Source organism: Gambusia affinis, linkage group LG05, assembly GCF_019740435.1.
Source record: "Gambusia affinis linkage group LG05, SWU_Gaff_1.0, whole genome shotgun sequence".
NCBI lineage: Eukaryota > Metazoa > Chordata > Actinopteri > Cyprinodontiformes > Poeciliidae > Gambusia > Gambusia affinis.
This window is the reverse complement of record NC_057872.1, coordinates 31,695,925-31,713,214: the sequence shown is the minus strand read 5'-3', so window position 1 is coordinate 31,713,214 and position 17,290 is coordinate 31,695,925. Positions and strand designations below refer to the sequence as shown.

The window sequence follows — 17,290 nt, the reverse complement described above, 5'->3', positions numbered from 1 at the left end:
TGAAACCTGCCACTCCGGACTGGAGTTTAGACTGGTTTGAAACTGGTCCAAGGTAGTCGTGTTCTAGGTAATCTAAACAGTTCTGATCAGCTTCTGCTGCCTACATTAAATAGAATCTTGATCCAACATGGCAGAACCAGAACCAGAACTGCTTCACATTATTCTGAAACAATGTCATGTTAATATCCTAATTATTTAATCAGCAAGCAAAATATTTGGGTTGTAAGCTAAATATTAAGCTTCAAATTAAACATTTAGCTTCCCAAATAAATTGAAATATTTACTTTTAATCTAAATAACTTCAAACTAGTTAAGATAAATATTAAGCTTTGATTGTTGATTGTTTTTGACTGTTTTATATATTTAGTAGTATGAAAAAGTTAGCCAGCGCCTCCTCGCTAGTTAGCCAGCGCCTCCTCGCTAGCGTTAGCCAGCGCCTCCTCGCTAGCGTTAGCCAGCGCCTCCTCGCTAGCGTTAGCCAGCGCCTCAGTGACACTCCACACATCCAAGTTCACTTTACAGATTTTATTTTAGCACATTAACCGGTCAGAACTCTCAGCTGGCTCACATCTCAACCGAACTACATCTCCCATGATCCCCTGCAGGGTTTAAGGCCACAGGAATATATTTAGAAAATGATGGAGGCAGGAACGCGGCGAAAGGAACTTTGACCTGATGGAGTCACTCCAGGACCAGTTGGTCTCCGTTCTGGTTCCGGTCCTGTTCCAGTATGAACCAGGCATGCTCCAGTTGGGTTTCAGTCTGGTTGTATTCTGGTTCTAATCTGACCCAGTTTGATTCCAGTCTGATCCAGGATCAGTTTGGGTCTGAGATAATTTGGTTCTGGTCGATCCAGTTTCCAGCTGTGAAAAAGTTTCTATCCAGAGAAAAATTCACGAGAGCTCAGTCCAACATCATACAGAACGGAGCAGAACCAGTGCTGGTGTTCTGGTTCCTGTCTGTTGGGGCAGTTCGGGTCGAACCAAAGAAACTGAACCGGACAGGAAGAAGAGCCGAGTATCCTGCCTGAGGAACCTTTTCCAGCCGGTCCATCAGCTGGAGTTAGCGGTTCTGTTAGAATCCTGGAATGGATCCGCCGGTACCGACTGCTCCATATCAGTCTGAGGAAGAATCGCCACATGGGAGATCCGATTCAACACTCTGGATCAAACCCGATCTCCATGGAAGATCCAAAGAACTGTTGGCACATTCAGCCTGGTGATCCGGCCGGTCCGTTTAAATCTACCTGAGAAGCAGCAGGTTCTGGTTCTGAACGGCTCAGGAGAGTCAGAACCAGCTGTTCTCAGCAGAACCTTCTAAAAAACCTGCAGGTGTGAACAGGTCAGTTCTGTTCTACAGAAAGCCAAATGAGCTAAAACTTAAATGGACCTTCTGTTCCCTCTGTGGATGCAATAGAACCTTTGGGTGGTTCTGGATGGCTGGGTTCTCCGCCCAGTGAAAACGCCACAGAGCAACAGGTAACATGCGGATGTTACAATCTCACTTGGCACAGATGTTACCAGGGCTTGCTTCTTTGAAAAAACAAAATAACAACAAAAATTGCCGCTGACAAAATCAAGATGCCTGCCATCTTTTAAGATGGCCACCACTGTTGTCAATTAAAAAAATTTCACTAAAGATGAAAATGTTTATCACAGATGCATACTTTGGTGTCAAATCATGTATAAATGAATCCATTTTTTTTAAATAGATTTTTCAAGATGGCCGCCATTGTGTTTTTGTACTAAAATCACCAATTAGATGAATGTACTTCAATCACAGCCTACATATTTTGAGACATTAGCATCATATTTTCTTCATCACGTGTTTCAAAATGGCTGCCATGGTTATAATAAAATTAGTTATTGCCAGCAGTGGGCTAACTGAAATGTTAGCTTCAATAACTAATAATTTGCTAAACAAGAATCTTAGCTACACTAATGCTAAACCACTAGGTGAATTTAAAAAATTAGCAGATTCTATTTCTCAACTGCTAAATGCTTTGCTAGCAAATGCTAATGCATTGAAGACATAAGCTAACGCTAAACTGCTAAACAAAAAAACATTAATGTTAAGTTGACTGTCTCTAGTCTTCTTCCAGTCTCCCATTTTGAAACTGCCGTATTTCTCTCCTCTTTCCCGCCGCCGTTGTCCTGTATTTTCCCTTAAATTTCCCATGATCCCAGTGTAGGGATCATGGGAAATTTAACCCTAACCCTCCCGCGCTCTGACGGCAGCAATTTATCACTTTAACGTTTCATGATCTGGACGACCGAAACATGACGACACATAAAATTCATCCAAGTCTTGAAAAAGGGAAAAGTTTCATGGCAATAACTGGTTTAAAGGGTGTAAAAAGCAGCAGCCATCTTGAAAAATGGCCGTCATCTTGAAATTCAAGTGGCTGATGGGAAATGCTAATGCTAATGCCACAACCATACCTGAATGATTTTCACAGTAATGAAACCTGATAGCAGAACCTGCTCCTCCAGAGCCGGGCCTCACACCAATCGGACCGATAGCCAACAGAACCCCATAATCCGCGTAGACGTTGACTTTGATCAACTTTGTAATAAAAACGTCTGAAACTTTTTTCCCTGCAGAAAAAAATCAGCTGGTTTCCTTCAGAACCTCCCAGAACTCTCAAAATCTGTCTGTTGGTTCTGATCCGGGTTTGAGATTCTGAACCGGATTAAAATCCAGTAAAAAGCAGCATTTCCATATATTACAGCAGAACTTTAGACGGGTCCACACCCAGAAATCAGCCCAACCAGAACCTCAGGTCAAAGTTCTTCCTGAAGCCACAGGAACCTGAGAGAACACCTGATGTTCAGGCGTTTGTGGGCGGAGCTTCAGGAACCCAGCCAGGTCCAACAGAACAGAAACTTCTGACAGGATTGATGAGGAAAACTGACTCTGAGGTTCTGCTCTTCAGAACCTCCGGGAAGTTTTTAGGATCCAACAGAGTCCAGACCGGGCCGTGGTTCTGGTCTGGTCGGTTCACATCAGGCTCTTCCGGTTGGGTTTGGTGCTGTTGAGGCAGCCGGGCTCCAGCTGGCGGTACAACGCCTTCAGCTCCTGGACCTCGTCCAGAACCTGCCGGGCCTGGGTCCAGGCGGCCGCCGCCTCCTTCAGGAGCCGCTCCGCCTCGGCCCGCGGTCCGTCCAGCGCCGGCTTCCCGCCCTTGGCGCCGCCTGGCTCGGCGTTGGCCTGGACCTCCAGCAGTAGCCGCTCCGTCCGCTCCAGCTTCTGGTCGATGAGCTCCTGTAGCCGGCCGAGCGGTGCCGCGGTTCTGCCGGTTCCGATCGGGGTTTGGTTCTTGAGGTCCGGGTTCAGGATCTCGTCCATGGAGGCGCAGCGGTTCTTCTCCGCGCCGCCGAGCCGCCGGTCCGGCTGGGGGGTCTGGGCCGGACCCGTCTCGTAGGGAAGGCTCCGGGACTTGGAGGACGACTCAGCGGTCCTGTCTACCAGCGACCCGTCTATCTGGGACCTGGGACAGTCCGAACCGGGTCGGGCCGGCGGTTCTGAGGCAACGCCTTTATGAGACGCCGAGTCCTCCTCCTGGATGAGGTCAAGGGTCAGCATCCCGTCTGAGGACGAGGTGGACGCCTGGCGGAAACACAGAAAACGGGTCACAGCTGGTTCTGAGGAACCAATGAGCCCAAACATCGTCCCCTCCTCCCCAGGGGGCGCCCTCCTAACTACGGAGCTGTTATTCATTCATTTATAAAGATCAGTTTCAATCTAAACAGTTAGCTCGTAACCTAATAATTTGCTAACTAAATTTTCTAATTTGGATCAAATATTTAGCTTGCTCGCTAAATATTTGTTTTACTAACTAAATAACTAGTTAGTAAAACAAGGAAGGAAGGCGTCATACTGACCACGGCCAGCAGGTGGCCTCTAGTGGGCAGCCTGCGGTTGTGAGGGATCTTCACTCTGTCTCTGGTCAGGTGAGACAGCTGGGAGTCGTCCACCATCACCTGAGGAGCAGAACCAGAGACCGGGTCAGGTTAAACCGGGCCAATAGTAGGGCGGTTCTGTTGTGGTTCTGCTGGTACCTCATCCAGGATCCGGTTCTTGGCTCTGGTGATGGCCGTGTTCAGGATGTTGATCCAGGAGTCTTTCTCCTCTGGGCTGACGGCCAGGAACACCTGATTGGGCACCTGCAGCACAGGAGGCACACCTGGTCAGGGGAGGTGTTAAAGGGGCGGGGCTACAGGTGTGCACCAGTGTTAATGTTGTTAATAATGACTTTTAATGATGATGATGATCCCATCAAACGTTTTGATGTCTGTCAGAAATCAAAAGTTTCTGCCTGTTTTTAGTCCAGCTAAAGCTGCTCCACTCGGTTTGGCCCCGCCCACCTGAATGATGTCATAATGGACATCATTATGTACATCATTATGTACATTATGACATCATTATGCTATACAGGTGACTTACTGCTAATGCAACCAGCGCTACACAATAAATGATTCAGGTGTGTAACCTGTCTCCAGGTGTGTAACCTGTCTCCAGGTGTGTAACCTGTCTCCAGGTGTGTAACCTGTCTCCAGGTGTCTCCAGGTGTGTAACCTGTCTCCAGGTGTGTAACCTGTCTCCAGGTGTCTCCAGGTGTGTAACCTGTCTCCAGGTGTGTAACCTGTCTCCAGGTGTCTCCAGGTGTGTACCGTGTTGCCGGGTGAGCTGCAGCGCTGCAGTCTGAACTTGCTGTGGTTCTTCTTGCTGCGGCTCTTGTTCTTCCTGATCTCTTCGCAGCGTTCGTAGTCGGACAGGTCCAGAACTTCATCGGCCCGGCCCAGTTCCTTCACCTGGACACACACAAAAAGTACTGGTAACTGACTGAGGAGGCGGAGCCTGGAGGATCAACACCAGGTTCACTTTGGTCACAAGGAGGGGCGATAGTTGAAGGTTTGATCAGGCCTGGGGAGGCCGGTTGTCATGGTAATCGTGAGGTACGGTGGTGGCAGGTGGTGATGTGAATCTGCTGGGCCACTCCAGAACCAGAACCGCTCACTGACTGGACCAGGATCTAAAACTGGGTGCAAACCTGGTCATCAACAGAACCACAACCGCTCTGGAATCTCCAGAACCTTTACCGGGTCAGAACCAGACCCAGTCCTTGCTCTGATCATCTGTAGCTTCATCTCAGCCCGTCTGTCTCCATGGAAACAGCATCCATTATTGAGCAGCCTTAAGCTGAGACTTCCTGGGAGGGAGGCCACGCCCCCTGCTGGCTCCCCTGAGCTCTGACCCAACCCAACTGCTGAGCAGACCCACCAGGATTGGAGGTCATTGGCTGCCCACAGTGTCAGCCATGCCCCCCCCCCTCCCGGAGGCTTGAGGTTTTTACCTGACTGACCAACTCTCAGTTATTCCTCTATTGGTTTGATACTGTAGCGGCTTCCCCACTTCTCATATCTATACCTTCTGTTACTTTTTTCAGCCGTTAAAACTGTTCAATCCGTTGTTAACATATCGTAACATGTTTTTCCGAGCCGCCTTTAAACACAACATGAGTGCTAAGATGCTAGCTGGGTTTATACCTGTGCTTCAGCGACAGAGACCTGATGCTGAGCTGCTCAGGTGTGTTAGAATTATGGCAGCAAATCAGCAAAACGCAAAGAACTTTGCCCAGTTTTCCCTCAAACTAACCGACTGAATTGAGTAAAGCTGGCGGACATAGCTAACGTTAGCAAAATGATGACTAGCTAATGTTAGCTACAAGATGACTAGCTAATGTTAGCAAAATGATGACTAGCTAATGTTAGCAAAATGATGACTAGCTAACGTTAGCAAAATGATGACTAGCTAATGTTAGCAAAATGATGACTAGCTAATGTTAGCAAAATGATGACTAGCTAATCTTAGCAAAATGATGACTAGCTAACGTTAGCAAAATGATGACTAGCTAATGTTAGCAAAATGATGACTAGCTAATGTTAGCAAAATGATGACTAGCTAATGTTAGCTACAAGATGACTAGCTAATGTTAGCAAAATGATGACTAGCTAATGTTAGCTACAAGATGACTAGCTAATGTTAGCAAAATGATGACTAGCTAATCTTAGCAAAATGATGACTAGCTAACGTTAGCAAAATGATGACTAGCTAATGTTAGCAAAATGATGACTAGCTAATGTTAGCAAAATGATGACTAGCTAATCTTAGCAAAATGATGACTAGCTAACGTTAGCAAAATGATGACTAGCTAATGTTAGCAAAATGATGACTAGCTAATGTTAGCAAAATGATGACTAGCTAACGTTAGCAAAATGATGACTGGCTAACGTTAGCAAAATGATGACTAGCTAACGTTAGCAAAATGATGACTAGCTAACGTTAGCAAAATGATGACTAGCTAATGTTAGCAAAATGATGACTAGCTAATGTTAGCAAAATGATGACTAGCTAACGTTAGCAAAATGATGACTAGCTAATGTTAGCAAAATGATGACTAGCTAATGTTAGCAAAATGATGACTAGCTAATGTTAGCAAAATGATGACTAGCTAATGTTAGTGTTGTGCTGTCTTTAATTGTGTGTTAGTTCATTAAATAGTACAGCCACCACGAGCATCCGGTAAAGAATGAGGAGAGTTTTCCAGTCTTGGGTTTTAATTGAGATGAGAGAGGTTCTACAAGAAATACAGAATACAACAAAATGAAAGCTGTTATTTCTGCTTGCTATAAATGGTTATTTCCAATTTGTCCACTAGATGGCAGCATGAGACTACAAATAAACCATAAAGCACATTATCACAATCTTAACTCTACTTCCATACATATTTAAACTGCACAGGTATACAAATGCTGCTCGAATACTGATAACACTTACTTTCATTCATTTACTCGCTCTCAGTCTCTCGAACAACAGCTCAGAACGATCTCCATCTTCTTCAACTTTCTGCTAACACTGAACGTGTGCTCTGATTATTAACTTGAGATTACTCCGAACCAATCACAGCAAACATTATTCAGAACCAATCATAGCGAACATTACTCAGGCGGCTTCCTGAACTCTTAAAGTGATACACACAGTTATATTAATTAGTCCATTTTCAACAGTTAGCAAAATGATGACTAGCTAACGTTAGCAAAATAATGACTGGCTAATGTTAGCTACAAGATGACTAGCTAACCGTTACAGCACCTTGAGCTTGTTAAGCTACTGGTGCTGTTTATGTTCAAAACGTGGGGAGTGCTGGTTATATTCTATGGAAGCCCATTTCCGCCATGAAAAAAAAAAGACCAACAGGAAGTCATAATTTCGACTTTCAAAGTCAAAGTCGAAATTATGACTTTGAATCTCAAAATTATGACTTCCTGTTGGTCTTTTTTTTTTCATGGCAGAAATGGGCTTCCATAATATTCACCTGAGTGACTTCTTGGAAAAAAGGTTCTTATGAGAGTAGTTTTACTGCGCTGTACCATTTTCTTTTACTTGAGTCATATTATTGTTGCTATGTAGACTCATTTTGCTGATCAGAACCAGAACCTCTGCTCTGAGCCCGTCTGCGTCCCGGGGCATTTGTTCTCGCCAATGTTGCATCATCGATCGATAATCAATACTCTCTGAAAATGGTTACATAATGAGCCGTGCTGACCTCCGACCTCTGGCTGTCCAGCAGCGTGCTTCTGATCTGGAACCAAAACCGCCTGGTGGAACCACACGGATCCAGAACATCGTTTGAAGTTCTGATGATTTTAGACATGAGTCAGATGCTTATGACCTGCATGACCCCGGGTGACCTCAGTTGACCCTGGGTGACCTCAGTTGACCCTGGGTGACCTCAGTTGACCCTGGGTGACCTCAGGCGGCGCCGGGTGTCGATCTCCTCGGATTGTTTGCAAATCTGTGAGGAACTGATTTGAGAAACAAATTGAAATCCAGAAATCCAAATTGAAAGCGGAGCGACCCGCTTCATCGCCGAGGACCAGCTGGTTGCCATCGGTTACCTCTGGAGCAAGGGGTCTTACTGTGGTTACTGTGGAAACCAGCCGCCCGCCCTCACTAGAAGAAACACAGAGCGGCTGATCTGAAACTGGGTCAGAACCACCAGAACAGTTCTGCTGATTCACTTCCCACTAACTGAAATGGGAACTGGGAAAACTTTCCTCCTGGTTCGGACTGGTGAAGGTTCTGACCAGCACCGAACTGGGTCAAAAGGTTCTGAAGGTCCAACCGGCTCGGTTTCAGTTCCTCTGTGGTTCTGATCAAGTTATTTCTGATCGGACAGGAAGACAGCCACCGCAAACAGGAAGAGGCTGGTCGCCACGGCAACGCTCTGAACCAACACACCAGGCCTAATATGGTGCTGACAGGAAGAGGAACCTGAACACATCACAGAACCAGAACCAGCTCTGTTCTCCATTTCCCTGTAGGATCTGGGTCTGGCTTAGGAGGAGAACCATCAGAACCAACAGAACCAGAACCTTTGGGTTCTAACTCACTGCAGTGAGACCAAGAGGTTCTAATCTCTGGTTCTGTGAGGCGGGTCCAGCTCAACAGTGAAACCCGATCTTTCTGTGTTGCTCTCAGACTGAAACCAGACTCCTGTCAGCAGCAGAAAGTGGAGGAGAACTGGATGGAACCGAACCAGAACCCAGAGGAACACCAGGTTCTGCCAGGTCCAGTAGAACTCTGAGGTTCTGAATGCTAAATGTTCTACAGACTGAAACATGCAGAATATGTCCAGAGAGTTCAAAGGTCATGATGTGCCAGCCACCGCTCTAAACCCCGTCTGTCGTAGCAGAAACCCCGCCCATTCCCATATAAACCACGCCCAGTCCAACCTAAGCCCCGCCCTCTGACTCACCTCCTTCTCACAGATGAACAGCTGGTCTCCTTTCAGAACCACGAAGCGGTTCTTCCAGATCTCCCTGAAGATCCCCTTCCCACAGAACTTCCTGATCCAGCCCGTTTTGTCCGGCGCTGGGTTCTGCTGGCCGGGGTCCGCCGGACCCTGAAACAGGAAACATGAAGCTGAACAGACTGAGCTTTAGTGCTGACCTCTGACCTGCGTGGTTCTGATTAGAACATGAGCTTATCAGCAGAGGAAAGAGATCTAATAGATGGTGCGTTCAGGGTCCCCTTGACTGCTTTCAGGCTACCAGTCATTTATTCTAACCAATCTGATGCGTTCATGGCCCTTATTGTTCATTTCTATCCTTCTATGATGCGTTCAGGACCCTGGTGTATTCCAACGGGTTTGTGGTGCGTTCAGGTGTCATATGTTAGTTATCTAACCCTGTGGATGAGTGTAACATGAGCCTTTAAGCTGTTGGCAGATTAACTGTCACTCTGCTCTGGGTTCCCCTCTCAGCTTCCTGATTTACTGACACATCTGTTTACACCTGAACGCATCGCACCTCTCTGCTTACGATATTTATTTGTTTGTAAACACTTTTTAAAGTCTTTACACCGAAACTAGCAGAACCGGACCGCTTTAAAATGCACAATAACAAACCATACCTTTCTTCTGAAAGTCGGAAACGGAGTCTGCAGCAAACAGCGGCTTTTATGGCCTTCAAAATAAAAGCTCAACCTAATCCTGGGGCTTTTGTTCCTCCAGATTTGGCTTAACGGTAAAAAGTAACCAGTACCGGTTCCGTTAGGACCCACCCGTTTCCCGGAGCTGTTCTTCTTCATCGTGGGGGTTGTCAGGCTGCCGGAAACGCAACTTATCCCACTTTCATACAACTCCGTTATTCGTCCAGGCAGCGCTGCGGAGCGGCAGCCGCCGATGGGAGAGCGCTGAAGCCGGGGAAAGTTCCGCAGGGAGACCGGAGACTCCCACTCTGCTCCGCCGCTCCTCCGCTCGCTGTCCTCGGGGTTGACAGAGTGACCGACCCGCCGCCACTGCCGCCGGGCTCCGCTTCACTCTGAGCAGCCAGCAGCAGCTCTGGGGGTCGGTGTCCGATTACTCCCCCTCCTCCTCCTGTGGACTCCCCGCTGGCTCAGCGGCTCCTCGGCAGCATCACAGCGCCCCCCGGTGGGGCACAGCGGAACCGGATTACCCAAAACCTGAGTCCGGTCCCGCTTCAGTTTGCAGCCGCTCTGGCATCAGGTCCAGGATGAAGCCATCAGCTGGAGGTTCTGAAATCTGGACCATGACCAGATGGCGGTTCTGGTCCGATTCAGATGGAACCCAACCCAACCTGACCCCTGGTTCCGTCCAGCAGCAGATGTTTCCTCAGATCCTGGTTCTGGTCGGCCGGTTAATCCTACTCTGGAAGCAGAAAGATGTTGGGCAGCTCCCAGCAGACCCAAGTCGGTTTCAGGGTCGGCCCAGATCCCAAACTTGGTCAGACACCTATCCCGCAGGTCCAGTCTGACCCATCCGGTCCATCAGGATGGACCACCGTCCTGCTTATCAGAACCAGAACTGGAGGTTGGGCCCTGACTGAAACCACAGGTCCAGCCTGATCCTCTTCCACTTCCTGTTGGTTCTGGAGAATATTTGATTTCTGCTCCATTGGAACCAACCTGACATGTTTTCCGGACCAGAACCTCTGCAGTTCCAGCCGGTTCCAGGTTCTCTCACTGTTTCTAAAAGTGTTAATGAGCTCACAGATGTTCTGATGGGATCCAGATCCAGAACCAGAACCCAGATTCTCATGACGTCCAGTTGATGATTCTGTCTGGAGGGAAATGTTGATCCGATCAATCAGAGCTCAGGAACAGAAACTAAAAGGAAAAGTTCAACGTGAACATCTGCTTCTCTCTCTCATTAGTTTTAATGTCGGTGTTTAGTTTTATTAACCCTTTAGGAACAGATCTCACCTCCACCCGCCTCCGTCCAACCAGACAGCTCACACTCTAAAACTGAAACCCTCTGCATCACTCGCTAACCTCCTCCTGAACATGCATCAGGCGACAGTGGAGATAAAAACTTCTTTTGAACAAGGAGAAACCTCCAGCAGAACCAGAACCAGTCTCAGTGGGAGAGTGCATCACCACCTAGAGTCTGGTTCGTGTGTGTAATAGCGCCTCCTGGAGTCCGGATTATTTTCTGGAAGATTATATCCCACTTGAATCAACCAGAGGTTCTGAAGTTCTGCAGGCCGAACCCGAAGAAGGTAGAACCAGTTGTGATGTCTTAGTACCTGACAGATTTGAATCAAACATGAAAGAGTTGGACTGACCATCTGTGAAGCAATGTGGATAAGTTCTCTTTATTACCAACGATCAGTTGGAGCATGCTCAGTAAAGTCTTCCTGTTTCAAACACATCAAGGCAGAAACAGACAGAAGAACAAAGAAACATGAAAGGGACCTAAAGGAGCAACAAGGTGAAGGGAAGGTTCTGGAGGGACCGTGAAGAGTCGGACTGTTGGACGTCCCTCACCGTGGAAACTGGCCAACCTCAGAGGGCTGCACACGGGATACCACATGTTGCTATGGTTACACGGTTTACCATCAGACCTCACTTCCTGTCCAGTTGTTTCTTGCAAGAGGTTTACAGTAGAGTTTTCAGCTGGAACAGAGTTTAAAGGTTCAGATACCAGAAGGGACCGACTGTGGTCCATTTGAAGGTACCAGGCGGTTCTGAGGTGAACGAGCCGTCACGGATGGTAAAACAAACACCAGCTGGACAAGGAAGCTTCAGAGTAACGTTAAGCTGGTTTCTTTCTGTCAACCGGTCAGCACTCAGAGCCGCATCAACGACCTCGGGTTCAACTTGGTACCAGACTAGAGGAAAGTTTTTTTACTGGGTTTGATGGGACCGCTTAAGGTTCTAGCACCAGTCCTGTTTGGACCTGAAGGGAATGTTGTTCCCTTCAGGTCTTCCTCGCTCTGTGCAGAGGGGCACAGAGTCTCTTCCTGTTGTGTGTCAGCCAGCAGGTCACAGGTCAGCAGGTGTCCTTCAGTCCGACCAATCGTGCGCTCTCCTCCCACAGCCTCCGGGCCGCCTCATCGTCCTGTCCCTCTGGCGCCGCCTCCGTCTCTGCGCAGTCACTGTGAACACAGAAGGTTCTGAATGTTACTCGGTCCACTAGGACAAAACCTTCACAAAACAATCGATGGTCCATCTGACCAGGTAAAACCGAACGCCGTGGTGCTGAATCTAAGCCCTGCCTTCTACCTGAAGTATCGGCCTGAAAGTTCCTCCAGGCCCGGCATCACAGCACAGAACACGGTGGTCTGGCTGCCCTCCCAGGGAGTCTTCATTAGCAGCAGGGCTGGAAGCCTCAGCAGCGCCCCCAGCAGGGGGAACCAGCCCTCTACATGGCGCCCCAACTCAGTCCGAATCACCCCAGGATGAAGACAGAAGGCTGACACACCAGAACCTGTAGAACAAGTGAGGATACAATTAGGAACCAATCACAGCACAGTGCAGATGACATCATCAAACCATCTTCAGTGTTAATGAAGGCGATGGAGTGGGTGGGGGGAAAGGGTTGGTTGTCTGGAGATTTTCTCAGACATACAAGAGGAACGTGTTCAGCAGCAGTAGCCATGCAGGTAGTTGGCCTTCTTAGGGTCTATTAAAGGACTGGACTTCCTGTGCAATTCTTCTTCTCTTACCTTGGACCCAGAGGGGGGAGCAACTCACCTCTGGGTCCAAGGTTGTTCTAGTGTTTGTGACTTGCGTGAACCTCTGAGACGTCGAGCCAGTTCTCGGGTGAAGAGGACGTTGGCCAGCTTGCTCTGCCGATAGCTCTCCAACGCGCTGTACGGCCGCCGGCTGAAGAACAAGTCATCAAAGTTGATCTGCCCTGGAAACAGAACAGACTTCAACCATCTGCAGGGATCAGAAACATTAAGACGGTGAGGTCAGAGGTCACACCTCCCCGGTGGGCAATGGATGACACGTTGATCACACGGCTGAGGGTGGTGCTCTTCAGCAATGGCAGCAGCAGATTGGTCAACAGGAAGTGACCCAGGTGATTGACGGCTATCTGAGTCTCAAAGCCATCTTCTGTGATCCATCTAGGGCACATCATCACACCTGCAGGATGTAGACAGGTGAGCACAGAGACAGACAAGGACACACACAGGACAGGTGAGCTCGCCTGCATTGTTGACCAGGATGTCCAGTCTGTCTTCACTGTCCAGGAAGTCCTTGGCAAACTGAGAGACGGAGTAGACAGAAGCCAGGTCCAGGTGTCTGACCACCACGTTCCCGTTTCCGGTAGACTGCCGGATCTCATCCGCTGCCCGCACGGCCCGGCTCAGGTCCCTGCAGGCCATGACCACTCGGGCTCCTGGAGAACCCACACACCCTGCTGTTCAGGAGCTGATTATGGGTTTACCTGACAGCTATTAATGCCCAGGAGATAAGCCCAGTGGAGCGGATTAGCTCTGCTATCCTCCTGGATGATGGAGCCTCTCTTTGCCCTGCGGAGGAAGCTCATCCCAACTTCAGAATCTTTCCCTCATACCTGCTGGTGATGGACTGGTGAGTCCAATGACAACTGGTCAGAACTTTAAACCCCTTTGAAAGGGAAACTCCGCCTCTGATTCCATCAAATTTCACCAAAGTGGGCAGAGCCAAGATATGGAGGGGTGTGGCTAAGTGTGGGGATGAGCGAGGCTGTGGTCAAGATAGTACTGTAGAAAACTTACAAACTTTTCAGGCCCTGTAATGCAGGGGTTCCCAAAGTGGGTCCCTGAGGGCCAGCATCCTGCATGTTTTAGTTCTCTCCCTGCTGGTACCAACAACCTTTTCAGCAGGTCAATGTTCATCTTTGTTCTCTAATGAGCCATCATTGGTTCCAGGTGCGTTAAACCAGGGAGAAACTAAAACATGCAGGGTGCCGGCCCTCAGGGACCCACTTTGGACTCCCCTGCTCTAATGACTTCTTACCAAAAAACCAACTAGTGACAAATTTAGTGACATAGTTCTTTGTTGAGTTTCCTCCTGACTCTCCACAGGGTGGCGCTGTGTGTCTGCGGATCTGTCCACATGTAGCCGGGTCTTTCTAAAGACAAACATCTCCACTACATCATTTAGAAAAATCATGTCACACACAAAAGAATTAGTTTCAGGAAAGCTTTGATCCACATGAACCAATCTGCCACTTAGTGTTGTTTTAAACATGTCAAACCCATAGGAGGAAGTGCAGTGTCAAGCTAAATCCTGTCAGCCTATCAGAATACTCCTAAACAACCAACACTTCCTGTTAGAAATCAAACATGGAGCCAGGAGGTCCATCGGTGCGCTGAACTGCTTTCAAACTGAGTTTTACATGATAAAGTTAATACAACACGAGTCGATTAAGAATCGTGTCAAAGCAAGTTGTGAAAATATCGGTGCATCATTTGTTGCCGACTGTAATGCCTGGAACCCCAAATCTCCTTTTTCCTATAAACACAGACAAATACACAGATTTGAGAAAAGTTTCCTCAAATCTTCTGAGTTTTTCAGGTAATTAAATGTTTTCACAGATATCAGATGTGAGTGAACTAGAAAGCTGGATCGCCTCAAAACAGGAAGACTAGCCTGCAGTACCACAGTTCAACACTGAGAGGGCAGCACTGAGACAGCTTTAGATAAAATACTGCAGAACTACACAAACTGACATGAAAAGACAGAACCCTAAATATTCATGTAGTCACCAGAATAAACTGGTTTAGTCGCATTTTAATGTTCACATAAACAGTGTTTCATTGTTCTTATGTCCATTTCTGGCCAGGTTCATGATGAGAGTAAATCATTGATTTGGGTTCTGGACCCGTCAGAACCTCCTTTGGTAGCAGTCAGGTTGAACCGGAGCACACCTGTCCACCAGGTGAGCAGCGGTCATCTTACCTCTCCCTGCCAGGTCTCTGCAGGTCTCCTTCCCGATGCCCGTGTTCGCACCAGTCACCAGAACCGTTTTCCCATCCAGCCGGACTGAACAGCGGCACACTCCACCTGCGATCCACTTCCTGAGCACCACCACACCTGGAGACGGACAGACAGCTGCAGGTGAGAGCGTGAGCAACAGCTGGATCTGGGATCATTTCTGTGCTTCAGATCTCATAGAAATGTGCAGATACGTCTTCGAGCCACCAGGGGGCAGAGGTTGATGTTTCTGGGGTAAACAGGTAAACTTCGGATACACATGTGGAATGGAAGGCCTGAAGCAACAGCACTGCTCCCCCTACTGGAGCTCAGACAGAACTATAGCACCTGTCGATGCTAATAGCATTAGCTCTGGGTCTCCAGATGACCTCTGACTAGGGTGACCAGATTTGGGTTTCTGAAAAGGAGGACACTTTTTTTGTTGGTGGTTGGGGCGGGGGGGGGGGGTGGGGGGGGTGAGTACTTCATTTTTGTAGAATCAGCAGCTGGTGTACTAATTTGCCATACAAAGAAACCCGGAATGGAGTAGTGGAACGGAGTGGCAATGTAATCACAATGCACTGTAAGCTATGTAATGTGTTTTGAGGCAGTTGACCAAAATCCCGGACGATTTTTAAATTCCCCCCGGACATTTTTTTAGGTCTGAAAAGTAGGACATGTCCGGGAAAATGAGGACGTCTGGTCACCCTACCTTTGACCCTTCCGCTTACTGAGTCGGTGGTAGTAGAGAGAAGACGGCACTGACAGACTGATGAGGTCTGGCAGCAGTTCGTCCTTCCAGAGAACTTTCCAGAGCATGATGCTACCAGAGTCTTCAGAGTTCCCTAGCAGACCGTGGACTCCTGGAACAGCTGCACCCATAAATCAGAGCTGAGATATGTTTGCCTAAATATGTTGTAATTTTCCTATAAAGAAAAATATCCCTGTTTGTGGTACTCCCAAACTCATGTTTACTTCAAAAATTTACATCTTTTGTTATATTTATGGAGATCGCCATTTTTTCACCGATGGGTTGATGACGTCATCAGGTCCGTTCTGTACTGGAGTCTACAGAGTAAACACAGGAAGGCTAACTTTAACTTAGTAGTTTATCATAGTGCGTTTGACTGCTGTCATTTTTCGATAATGCCACGCTGTGTCACTATCGATAAAATACAATTTTAAAAAACGGAGGCGAATCTGGATAATTTCCCACATGAAAGAAAGGAGAGCGCAGTGCGAGACCCGGAGAGGAACAACAAGAAGGACCTGATCTGGACCCTGGACGTTTCTGCACAGCACTTTGAGCCTTTTATACCAGCAGAACCAACAAGGCTCTAACAGGTGATCGTTACCGTAACGAGCTAAAAATAAATGCCGTGCTGAGACGGGCAGAGCTGGACGCTCTCTGAGATGCTAACAGGATGCTAACAGGATGCTAACAGGAGCTGCACTTTTCTGCTGACAATGCGAAACACCAGAGCTGTATAATATCAGCTCGATGTGATTTTTAGTTTCCTTTGTATGGAAACAAATTCCAGGTGTGGCTAATGTTCACATCTTTTGACTGCATTACATAATATCTGCATCTTTATATTAACAATAACAGCAAAATAATCAACCGATCTGAGTCTTTATCATCCTGTTTGGGCCAGCAATAAATTTAAAGTAAATGAAACATCATCAGAACCAGAACCTGGAGGTTCTCCTTTGCTGATTTGCTGTAGCAAGGCATCGAATGCAGCAGCTGCAGCTCACGACCCACCAGAAACAACCAGGACCGGACCGGGACCGATATGAGACCGGACCGGCTTTAAGGGAGAAATCAGCCGAACATGCCTGCAGGTAGTGGCAGCATCATGCTGACTGGAGAACCAGTCTGATATTATGGGATAGTTTAGATGCAAATCCATGCCACACTTTTCAGATTCTACTGTAAACTGTGGCTATGTGTTTATTACAATGATTACAGTAAGATGTGAAAACATGATCCATCAAAACCTCTGAAGGTTTTTATCTAAACGAGATCAAAAATGATTCTTATTAATAATTAATGTATCGTTTAGAAGCTGGAGTTCAGGTTCTTTCTAGCCTCTCGGTTCCGGTCCAGTATAATGTTCTTACAGATCAGAGTGACTCCCACAGCGGCTCCACACGTCAGCAGGACACCGCCTCCGGGCCCCGGGTCCGACCCGCCGCCAGGCCACGGCAGAACCAGAAACTCCTCTGGAGCTGCGGCTTCCATCCCTGCAGGTCAACGCAGACTGAGTGGAACTGAGCAGAACCGGCCCAGAGGACGGATTAACAGATTAGAGCAGATTATGGATCAGAGCTGCTCTGGGATCAGTTACCAGCTGAAGAACCAGAAGGATTAGAACGGCAGGAAACCACACAAACAGAACCGGAACGGCAAACTAGAGCAAACTAGAACTGGATCTGCTGGACATTTACGGAGCTGTCTCCTGTGACAGCAGGTGTTCCCTCTCACGACCTCTAGGGGGCAACACAGGAACCT

At 47.8% G+C, this 17,290-nt stretch overlaps 2 protein-coding genes and 1 long non-coding RNA gene across 3 annotated transcripts; 1 reads left to right on the top strand and 2 right to left on the bottom strand.

Moving 5' to 3' along the window:
- Positions 1 to 510: 510 nt before the first annotated feature.
- On the bottom strand, positions 511 to 9,915 carry plekho1b (pleckstrin homology domain containing, family O member 1b). The gene is made up of 6 exons (XM_044116614.1): positions 9,628 to 9,915; positions 8,822 to 8,968; positions 4,674 to 4,814; positions 4,062 to 4,166; positions 3,885 to 3,983; positions 511 to 3,609 (listed from the first exon to the last, which is right to left on the bottom strand). The coding sequence occupies exons 1-6, from the start codon at positions 9,652 to 9,654 to the stop codon at positions 3,001 to 3,003; spliced, it is 1,128 nt and encodes a 375-aa protein (XP_043972549.1). The 5' UTR covers positions 9,655 to 9,915; the 3' UTR covers positions 511 to 3,000.
- Positions 9,916 to 10,861: 946 nt separating this feature from the next.
- On the bottom strand, positions 10,862 to 17,020 carry si:dkey-23o4.6 (retinol dehydrogenase 12). The gene is made up of 7 exons (XM_044116615.1): positions 16,900 to 17,020; positions 14,761 to 14,895; positions 13,022 to 13,213; positions 12,796 to 12,957; positions 12,605 to 12,724; positions 12,091 to 12,295; positions 10,862 to 11,963 (listed from the first exon to the last, which is right to left on the bottom strand). The coding sequence occupies exons 1-7, from the start codon at positions 17,018 to 17,020 to the stop codon at positions 11,858 to 11,860; spliced, it is 1,041 nt and encodes a 346-aa protein (XP_043972550.1). The 3' UTR covers positions 10,862 to 11,857.
- Positions 13,204 to 15,520, top strand: LOC122830877. Its single transcript, XR_006370608.1, has 3 exons — positions 13,204 to 13,407; positions 14,645 to 14,919; positions 15,437 to 15,520. It is a non-coding gene; the product is annotated as an uncharacterized LOC122830877 (long non-coding RNA).
- Positions 17,021 to 17,290: the final 270 nt, after the last annotated feature.